This window comes from Sorex araneus, chromosome 6 (genome assembly GCF_027595985.1).
Source record: "Sorex araneus isolate mSorAra2 chromosome 6, mSorAra2.pri, whole genome shotgun sequence".
In the NCBI taxonomy this organism is placed as follows: Eukaryota; Metazoa; Chordata; class Mammalia; order Eulipotyphla; family Soricidae; genus Sorex; species Sorex araneus.
The window spans coordinates 104,236,710-104,248,537 of NC_073307.1; the positions used below are offsets into that span (position 1 = coordinate 104,236,710).

The following is an 11,828-nucleotide window of genomic DNA, read 5'->3' on the forward strand; positions in this document are numbered from 1 at the left end:
GGGGTCTCTCCTGGTTTTGATTAAGGGGCCATATGGGTGCAGAACATCAATCCTGGGTCAGGGACATGCACGTCAAGAATCATATCCCCTATACTATCTCTCTGGCATTGATTTTGTTCTTTTTAAATGTGTCTCAGTCTTACTGCTGCATGGTGCTATCTTATTGTTTTTATTTTCGTTATCCTAATGAAAAATATTTTTTCCTATACACATTCACCACCTTTATATTTTCTTTGAGAAAGTATCTCTTCATCTCTTTTATCATATTTTATGCAATTATTTAGTTGTTGATAAGTATGAAAAGTTTTTATGCATCTTGGATATTATAAAATAGAAAAATAGTGGATAAATATTTTCACCAAGTTTAAGGGGTGTTTTTTCACTCTGGATATCATTTCATTTGTGATGCTGCAACCTCTTAATTTGATATTGTCCCAATAGTACGGATGATGAATTTAGGGTAGATATCACAAAGGGTTCTGCCTATGTTTTTCCTCAGTATAATTTATGGATTCATGTTTGGTAACAAGATTTTTGATTAATTTTGATGTGACTTGTATGCATGGTATGAGAAAAGGGTTTGAATTCTTTGTTTTCATGTGAAGGGCTAGATTTTACAATACCTTTTGTCAAAGAGGTTTCCCTTCATCCAATTTATAATTTCCTATTATGTTTTTATAGTGAAATATGCAAAAAAATCACAAGGATCTTGGATTTCTATTTTGCCTTGTAAAAAAATTATATAATTGCATTTTTTATTTTAGTGCTTCTATACATGTGAGAGTATATCTAATTTTGGCTTTGATCTGTATTTTTCTAATGAATAAATTTAAGACTCTTACCATTTCCATTTTAGAATTGTGAAATGAGAAAAAAGATGCGCAGTTTCCTAACTCACTTTAAAAGAGAATAGGTGTAGGAAATCAGGTCCAAGAAGAATGATAGTAAAAGAATGGTAAAAGAATGTATTAAAAGATCAAGGCACTTTCAAGAAGAGAAAAACTTATTAAAGTCAATTAAAGAAATAACATGCCAGCAAAACTGACATTGTGTGTGTGTGTGTGTGTGTGTGTGTTTGTAATGTTTGTAGAGGTGGAGGATGAGAAAAAAGTGAAAGAGAAAATGAGAAAAAAGTGAGAGAGGGGTGAGAGAGGCTTTCCTATTATCATTTTGGGAGTGTCTTTTATTGTCAATTTGTCAATTGTATTAAATTTTCACCTAAATAGCCAGGTAATTTAGATGGGAAGTCCTGCTCTCCATACATTGCCCAGTTCTGAGAAATGTGGAATCAGACTGTATGTAAATAATTATAGAACTGTAATAAGAGGTATATAAAATATTCTGAGCCAATTTCACGAAGGGAGTGAAATACATAAAATAGACATAGTCAGTCTCAAGAAAAGTGCCTACACTAGTTTTAGGAACTGAGTGGCAGAACTGAATAACAGGGAGACAAGAATATTAGTCTGGACACAGCTCACCTTGTCAATGTGAGGTACTTGGCATATCAGAAAGTTTAGTAGATTTGAGAAATAAGCTAAGCATCTCTTCATGGATCTTAAATTTCCTAAATGATATGAAAATGTACAATCATTCCATTTTCTTTAAGATGTTTTAATGACAATGTTGTAGTTGTAATAAATTTCTATTTGTATATGTTTTTTCTACTGCTGTGGGTGTTGATAGCTAAAATAATGCAATTTCTTAATCCAGATCAAAGTTTATAAAAAATTGCCACCCATTTTTCCTTTTAATACCTTTTAACTTTGAACATCTGTCTATGATGTATTTTGAATAAATTTTTGTGTATCATGAAATATAATTTCTGCCTCCATAGATTTGCACATGAATATATCACTACCCCAAACCAATTTTAGAAGAAAAAGTTTTTAGCTAAAAGTCACTATTCTTCAGTAACTACAAATAAAAGTATAGCAGGCAATATCCTCTTTGATTCCATATCTACATAGTTAGTGTGTTTTAACTGCTGTCTGGAAAAATTTAATTCCAAATGTAAAATTAAAAGGCTGCTAATACTTAAGGGAATGGAGAAAATACCCATAAGTGTTATTATAAATAGTGCTTTTTAAATTTCTGTATTAGAAATGTGTAAATATGTTCTAGTTTTTGTTTATATTTTGTCAAAATATGTTTAGATTTTCTCCTATTTTTTCTAGTTTTAGGTATAGAACAGCTGAAAAACACTGTTAGAGAAAGTAGAATCTAAAAATATTTTTATTTTCATTCTAAACGTTGTAGAAAACCATTCAAATTTTTCTAGTTCTTTTGGAGACGTGTGTATTTTCATGTTTCTATTGATGCTCTACTACATATAATTCATTTCTGTATGTACTCCTTTAAGTTATATCATATATTGCTTCAATACTAAGATATTTGTAGATGTTTTGCAATACCAGTACTCACACTATCCAGATACCATGCAGACTTTCAAGTCAATCTATTATATCATTGCAGGAAGATTCTTCTGACAGCCACATCCTTACTCTCTTATATTCTTAGAATGTCAGTCTTCAACACTTCTGAAGTAGAAATCGCAACTTTCTTCCTCACTGGGATTCCAGGAATGGAACATGCTTACCTTTGGATCTCCATCACAATTTGCTTTGTATACCTCATTTCCATTCTAGGGAACTGCACCATCCTTTACTTCATAAAAACAGAGACCTCTCTGCATGAGCCTATGTATTACTTCCTCTCCATGCTGGCCTTTTCTGACCTGGGGCTGTGCATCTCCTCCCTTCCAACCATGCTGAGAATTTTCTTGTTCAATGCCACTTCCATTTCCCTTGATGCCTGTATTGCACAAGAGTTTTTTATCCATGAATTCACAGCAATGGAGTCATCAGTTCTTGTTATCATGTCTATGGATCGCTATATAGCCATTGGCAACCCTCTTAGATACACATCCATTTTGACCACTGGCAGAATCATTAAAATTGGACTTGCATTTGCAGCATTGTGTATTTCTCTTATCCTTCCATTCCCTTTTATTCTAAAGAGACTAAAATTCTGTAAGAAAAGCCTTCTATCCCATTCCTACTGCCTCCACCAGGATGTCATGAAGTTGGCCTGTTCTGACAACAGAATTAATTTCATCTATGGGATGTTTGTAGCTATTTTTTCTTTATTTTTTTTATTGTTTATTTTTGTATCATACATTCTTATCCTGAAAATTGTTCTAGGTATTGCCTCACACAAGGGTCGCCTCAAGGTTTTCAACACATGTGTCTCTCACATCTGTGCTGTACTGACATTCTATGTGCCTATAATCACCTTGACTTCCCTTCATCGCTTTGGTAAAAATGTTTCTCCAATTGTTAGGATCATAATAGCTGATCTCTTTCTCCTGCTTCCTCCTCTAATGAATCCCATTGTGTACTCTGTGAAGAGTCAACAGATCAGAAATCGGATTCTGGCAAAATTATGTCAGAAACAGAACTGATCATAAATTTCTTCTGCAATCAATACCCAGCTTTCTTTTTTTTATTAGCAATTTTAAGAATACGAACATAGTAATGAAAAAATAGAGTGAAGACATACACTGTAAAATTAAGCAGTCATCAAATTTCAAATTAATTGTTTAATTAATTTTCTTTATATTTTCTTTATTTTCTTTATATTCTCAGAACTTATGTATGTATTTATCGATTTCCTACAACTCTTTTCCTCCTTTTTTCTAATTTTTATTTCTACATGCAAACAGCTATGTATGTATATTGGTATAATTTTCTATGTAGGATAAAAGAGATTTTCAAAATATTTTAAAACCAAACAGAAAATAGCAAAAATAAGATGTTCATTTAGAACAACGGGGCAAAATTAGAAGAAAGGGTGAGCAAAGACTGAGTGTACTGAAAAGTTACACATACGTTATTAATTCACATATGCTTAAGATAACTACAAGACCCCTATGTGTATGTAATCAGTCATCAACAATTCATATAAATTACAAATCTTCCCTCCCTATCCTTGAGTATTACAAAATATGTTGAATATGCCAAAATTCACTAGATAAACAATGATTGTATATGAATTAAAATTATCTGAAATGCTTAAAGATAGTTAAGCTCTACTTAACCTTTCAACTATTTTCCGCTAATCCATTAATTTCTTCTTTTATTCAGTATCAATTTATCTTTGCCTGGTTTTGTAGAGTACTTTCTATTTGTTGCAGATATAATTTTAAGAAACAGTATTATGATTTTTTTAAAAAATTCATATCCTATATCAACATGACTTAACAAGAGTTTTACTTTTGTTCTTATCAGTGGCCCCAAGTGTGCCTGATCTGTACTATTTTTAATGTATTTTTGTTAAAATGTCATAATTTTAGTTAAATTTTAAATTACTAGATGTACGCATGACCACAAAACAGAAGAATCAACTAAACTGTATCAGATGAGTCATAGACTTATTGTACAATTTGATTGTTTCACCAGAAAGAAAAATGAAAGCCAATGAAAGTATAATTTGAAAATTGTTGAAAAATAGTATGAGTTTGTGTATATTAAAAATAATCATAATCTGAAAAAAGTTCTTTGAATTTTAAAGTGTTCTTATTTAGAACTAATATTTTGAGCAAGAAGGAGTAGGACAATTAATGGGTGATGTCACTCAGATGTAGAGAATAAAGAGAAGCAAAGGGAAGGAGCTGAAGTAATCAAAAAAATAAACTTGTAGAGCTGTAGTTAGCAGAATGAAAGGAAGAAGTTGGATCCAATAGGGAAGAGTCCAGTGGACAGGTGAAGATATTGAGGTTTTGGTCTGTGGTATATTATAACATTTACTCTGATAAGATATAAAATTGTACCCTTAAAATAGGAATAATTGTATAAAAGAATGTTATCTGAATTTTAAAAATTAAATTAATTTATCCACAAAAAACAAACACCTCTAATGCACACTTAGTCTGAAAAGAAAAGGTCTATTTTACTAAAATACACATTTCATTGGAAATCACCACAAACTAAATAACATTCTCTGAAATACAAAACATTATTTAAATTAGTAATTTTTTAAGAAAAATCAATTTCTTGATAATTAAACTGTTTGCATATTTTAGAGGTACAATATTACGATGCCACACTCCCTGACAAAGTGTATCCTCACCACAATAAATTCATAAATCCATCAAAACCATCACTAACTGATTTCAAGAGCTAACCTCAGTTTTGTCAGTCTAGATTTGATTTCTTTGGACTTTGTTCCCTTCTTTTACTCTTTCATTGTATCACCGTATCACTGTCATCTCGTTGATCGTCGATTTGCTCAAATGGGCCCAGTAACGTCTCCATTTGTCCTAGCCCTGAGATTTTAGCAGGCTCTCTTTACTTGTTCTTCCCATGGTGCCACATTAGAGGCTCTTTCAGGGTCAGGAGAATGAGACCCATCATTGTTACTGTATTTGGCATATGAATACACCACAGGGAGCTTGCCAGGCTTGAAACCAAAACATTATTTTTTGTGGGGTGGGAGGGATTCTCCGAGTACTGTCCATGTGCTACTGCCAGTGACACTCTGTCAACTAAGCTAGAAACTTCCTTGATCAGGACAGGCTCTACTGGAATTCTACCAGGACTATATATGGCAGTGCTTTGTGGACAATATACTGTCGGGATAAAACCTTAGTCCTTGAATGTGGAAGGCATGTGCCTTTGAACCCTGATCTATCTATAAGTCCTACTGAAAATTCTTAAGTAAGATGTTTTAAGGTTTATTGGTAAGATGTGAAATGTGCAGAAACCAGGGAAGTAATAGCATGATTAATGTCTGGAAAGAGGTAATTAGCACAGCTTACACTTCTCTGATGTTACTTTCCTTCACTGAGTAAGTCAATGCAAAAATGCTAACAGATGTATCCAGATTCATGGGCATGATTACAAAGCCACTTTCCTTAAAATTTTCCTCACACTAATGTTACATTATTCCTTTCTAATCATATTACTTTAATTCAATTGTAAATCTTAATTTTTATATGCTTAAAGTTGCTTCTATTTTGATTTTCTTTGTTCCCAGTTGGGGCTGGAGCCATAGCACAGCGGGCAGGGCATTTGCCTTGTATGCAGCAGACCTGGGTTCGATTCCTCAGCCCCTCTCAGAGAGACTGGCAAGCTTCCGAGAGTATTTCACCTGCATGGCAGAGCCTGGCAAGCTACCCCTGGCGTGTTCAATATGCCAAAAACAGTAGCAAGTAGTCTTACAATGGAGATGTTACAGGTGCTCTCTCGAGCAAATCAATGAGCAACAGGATGATAGTGACAGTGACAGTGATTCCAGTTATGCTTCTTATTATTCACAATTACATATATATTTCATGTTTCCTTTTTTCTTATTTTGCTATGAAAACCAAGCCCTCAGAGAATTGAGGAGAAGTGCATGTTTTCCTTTTGTATCCAGTCCTACCTCACTAATTTGTCAATGGATGCATATGACACCAATATTATTAGGGCTCAAAGATACCGTCTTGACAACCTTGAAGATATTGGAAAATGACCAAGATAAATGAGTAGTTTTTTGTCCATAAATATTGACATGTATATTCAAAATCTACATTCACAGATAAAGTAATCAATAAAATTCAAGTAGTATTATAAATTTATACAATATTATATTTTATCATTATAAGTAGTTTATATATATATCACTACAAATAGTTTGGTTTTGGGAACTGACAGTAGAAAACATGAAATTTTAAACTCAAAATTAAAATATATTGCTAGGATTGGGATGTGGTTCCAGTGCTAGAGCCCATCATGGCTGCATCTGTCAGTCCTGGGTTAACATCCCTGGCACTACCTGGCTCTAGAGCCTTGGTGAGTGACCCATTTGGATACTGAGCACAGTCTAACCATCACAATAATACCAAGATGACACAGCAAGATATAACAAATATAAATGATAAAATGTTCAGTATATTCTAATTGGTGAGCATAGTTTTAAACCTCCACAAATATTACCAACTTAAATTTAATAGTAAGTAAGAGAACATGAGGAGGTGTATTTGACAGAGGCTTATTCCAAAAATGCAAAGTTGACATATAAGAAGCAATTAATAAGGGGCCAAAGAGATGGTAGAGGTAGGACACTTGTCTTTTGTGTGGCCTACAGGTTCCATACCTGGGTTTCATACCAGGTTCCTACCTGGGTTCCATAGCCTGTACCACATATGGTCCCCCATAGTGATACCTGAGCACAGAGCCAGGAGTAAGTTCTGAGCACCTTTGGGTGTGGCACAAACAAAACAAACAAAAAAATCAATTAGTGTAATTAATCAAGGAAATTACAGGGTAATTATAATTGCACGGTAATTTTACAATGTAAAAAACTTCTACCGGGGGAAGATCCCCGGCAGCTCTCCCCATGGGCTGACCCCCCTGGCCCCCGGGTTCAGGGGGATCGGTCCCAGGCCACTCACCCAGCTGGAGCAGCCCAGGTCATGAGGTTAGACAGAGGAGGAAATGAGGGCCAAGCTGGTTGATCAATCAATTGTTGTTTATTCCATTCTCCTGTCTCTCTCACTGCTTCTCTCCTGGCTCTCAATCTCTCCCCGCTCTGGATCTCCCCCCAACCCACTCTTACAGCCTAGTTAAATCCCCCCAACATGAGGGGATTGGGGCTTACACATAGGTGTGGTCACAATCTACAGGGTTGAAGTTCTTTCCCTCAGGGGATGCTGCTTCTAGGACAGATCCTCTTTCAGCAGGATGACTCACCCAAGGGTGAATCCCATGAGTGTGTTTATCCTTTTCTTGTCCAGAAAACATATAAGCATTCATAATGTTAATCATTTTGTATGAACACAATAAGAGATGTATTAAGCTTATAGAATTGCTCTCCTGGGACCATCTCGATCTCAGACTACATGCTCAGGCCAGATTACTCTCTCCTATTCCTAGTAGGGTCCTAGTTTCGTTGTTACTTTTGGATCATGACAGCATTTGTCCATGATCAAGCTCTTAACTTATAGTTAAGAATTAGGCACTTTGGCCAGGCCCATCTTGATACCAGGGTAGCACATAACTCACTGCTCGCCCTGGGTCCATCCCGTCCCTCATCAGGACCCTGGTCTTGGGGTGCTAGGAACTGAGGGCAACTGAGGCTTAAGTTGAGAAAGCAGATGCCCGGGAGTAAATAATATTCGAAGCTAATTAAATCCCAAGTTACAAAAGCATAATATTGTCTTCTTGTGTCTATACAAAAGGGACATTGCTTTAAAGTAAACTATTCAAAAGACACAAGGAGAGGAGAAAGGCAATATTAACTTACAATATAAGTTCAGTATCCTAGAAAGATCTGACCTTACAAATTAGCAGTCCCTTTAGGGGAAAAAGCTGATTAACTGTTTGGGGAAGAGAGCATAGAGAAGTGGTTACAGATAAACAAAGAAAATGGGAGTGACTCGGGAGCACCTTGATGGAGTGTGACTAGGATAAACCTAAGCTCCTTGTGGCAAGGGGGGAAAGGACAAAGCAATGTCATCCTACAATACAAGTCATTAAAGCTATAAATATCAATTAGAATTAAGTGATTTTATGAAATTCACATCATTTTAATAGTGTTTATCAAAAATTAGAAAGTAACTATAAGCATATTCTATGAAAAAAATTGCTACAAATAATGCTAGTAGGTTTTTTTCTTAACACAAAATGTGAAGAATATCACCTATGAGATCTTCAAAAGTACATGAAAGTTTTTATCATTTACCCTAAAATGGCAAAAAGGTCATAGAGATAGTACAAGTTAAAGTAGGCAACTTCTATTCTATTCAAGGCACCCTATATGGCCCTATCGCACAGCCAAAGGTCACTTCTGAGCAGAGCTAGGAATAGCCCATGAGCACATTTGGATGTGACATCCAAACCAAAATTAAATTAAAATAAGTTTAAAATAAAATAAAATTGCAACAACGTTTTGAATCAGCATAGTAGATCAATAAATAGAATAAAAATGTACAATTGCAAATAAGAGATATAGAAGACTAGCAATTTTTTTTCTTTTTCTTTTTTTTCTTTTTTTTTTTTAATTCTTTTATTAATTCACCATGTGGAAAGTTACAAAGCTTTCAGGTTAAAGGAAGACTAGCAATTTTAGGGAAGTGTGATTGACACAAAATGAGGTCTAAAGATACAGAGACTGTTAAAAGTAATAGTAGAGGCCTTTTTTTTTCAGCAAAAGTAGCAAACTTATTTTATATGATATTATCAAAAATGTAGAAAAAATGCTTGTATATTTCACATTAATGTAAATATATAAAATACTTTAAGAACTTTAATGTTTTAATGTAGATATGTGATATATTTTAACAGAAAAGTATAAAAAGACATTGAGAAAAGAAGACTGAGATCCAACTCTCTCAAGACTAATCCATATATTTAAAATTTCTAAAAAAAGTTACAATGTATCTTGGAGGAAATAAGTAAATCTTTCTAAAATTCATCATAAATGCAAGGAGGTATATATCAAGAAATAAACTAAGAAAATAGTGTACTAAGAAACCATATTATTTCCAAGCACTGTGGATGATAAACCAGATAATGAATTTTGCCTTACAGAGTTTAAATATAAAGTTGAATACTATATTGACAGTCTAACAGTATTCAATGAACAGTATGAAATGGTCAGTATCAATAAACAAAGATACTGGTCAATATGTTCATTGATAATGTAGTTTGGTAAGAAGTAGTAAACATCTTATAAGAGAAGGTCTATTTCTGTAATAATTTACTTAGTGTGCACCTAAAATACTGAAATACAATTTTCCTGCTAGAGTTCTTATAATGAATTTATTATCTTAATATACTACATTTGAAACAAAGAATTGGCAGTGTGAAATGTAGTCATATTTCTACAATTCTGTGACTTATACTCAGATGCTCTTGACACAACTATAAGATTAACTATATTAATTTAATCTCTAGGGATCCAGAAGACCTGGTATTAGGTCCTAATGTTCAATCCCAAGAGAACCAAGATCATTTATATAGATGGAAGAAATATTTACTTTTCACTACACATGCAGGTAAAGGTTTTGAGGTGTTAAATAATCAAAGTTGCAACATCTACACTCAATCAGCCCAAGTTTGAGTTTTAAGAAGAGATGGGAAATCTTCTCAGGTGAGGTATAAACAAAAAGGACATTAGAACAGGATGAATAGAGAATATAAGGCAATTTAAATGACACACAGAAATAAAAACACTGAAAGATAATATAAGTTTTTACAATGGAGAAAAGTTTAGTCAAAAACAAAATAAAATTTCATGTGAGAAATAGCCTATTGGTTGAATAATTAAGCATTTAAATTGATGTGGAATAATTAAGCATTTAAAGTGATGTGTTCGGTTTATGTATAAATTTCAGGTGTACTAATTTTTTAATATTAAAATAAATATGTTTTAGCACAGTTTATGTTAAGATACATGTTCTAAGAGTTAAATCACTGGAAGCACAATGTATGTTTTTGCAGAGACAATGGGATCATTTGTTTTGTGAGCAATTGTGAGAATTTGTGATATATTGTTATTCTGATTCCATTCTTTTTCATTAAATTTACTCATTAACTTTACTATAGACTTCTCAGTATAAGGTAGTGTTTGCGGATGATAAGTAAGACTGACAAGAGACACATAAATAATCTATTTTCTGTTTATTTTGGGTTTGGGGGTCATACTCAGCTGTACTCAGGGATTACTACTGGCTCTGTGCTCAGAGATAGTTCCTAACAGAAATTGGAAAACCATATGTGGTGCCAGGGATCTAACCTGGGTAAGCTACATGCCAGATAAGTGCCTGATCTACTATACTAACTCTCTGGTTCATAAATGATCTTCTTAATCCCTAGTAATTCTTCCTCTTTTACATGAAGTAGATGAGTTCCTGGTATGAGTATTTTTATGCCTCTGTTCTTTGAAATTGTACTGTCTGACGTCCCAGAATCTCTCAATTGTTTACTTACAATGACCAAATGTCTTAAAATATACAAAGAAACTTAATAAAGCATAGTATTGGAGTCCAAAATAAAAGAACAGAGTAAGAATAACAATAAAGTTTCCCAGAAAAAAATGAAAAAAAAAACATGACATATGGATCAATAAGAGAGAATATAAACAGGTGTATTACTGCCTATTCAGATTTTAATGTTTGGACAGGTTATAGCTGTTTTCTAAACATTGTAATATTCATATTGAGAACTCAGAATGAGTAGAAAGACATTTCTGAAAACTAGAAATCACTTTACTTCCTTGTGAGTTCTTTGTTAACCAAGAGAAATGTGATTATATCAAGGTTAGAAGAATTAAACTCTTTAGAATATATTTTTCTGGAAATGGATATTTTTATTGTGATCATATATAAATTTTGTGTGGATACCTACCTTAATGTTAATACCTATAGTGTTTTTGATGAGCTGAATTTTAGAATGGTAATTAGAAAAGAAGTTTCTGAATTTTATTAGAAGAATTAAAATATAATTTTTAGGAAAGAGTATTTCAAAAAAAGGGATAAAATGAACTATTTTTACTTGTTATCACAATACAAATTGCATGTGAACACATAGTCCAATATTAATATTTAGTGTTTTTGATAAGCAGAACATTAGAATGAGAAATAGATCAGAAGTTTCTGAGTGAGAAAGAAGAAAGAAAGTCAGCTAGGAACTTTAACAGATTTTTGAAGACCGGAGAGAAAAACTATTTCTTTGATGGTAAAGAAAAAATAAGTGTTTTGAGCAAGAAAGATGCTTGGTAGCCAACACCATGGCAAATAGATCACTACTTTATCTAAAGTCAGTTAACTTTCCAATTTAGACCCT

General features: G+C 33.3%; 1 protein-coding gene across 1 annotated transcript; it reads left to right on the forward strand.

The window, feature by feature from the left end:
- Positions 1-2,521: 2,521 nt before the first annotated feature.
- Positions 2,522-3,463, forward strand: LOC101555149 (olfactory receptor 51A7-like). The gene has a single exon (XM_012934939.2). It carries the CDS (start codon positions 2,522-2,524, stop codon positions 3,461-3,463), a length of 942 nt encoding a protein of 313 aa, XP_012790393.2.
- Positions 3,464-11,828: the final 8,365 nt, after the last annotated feature.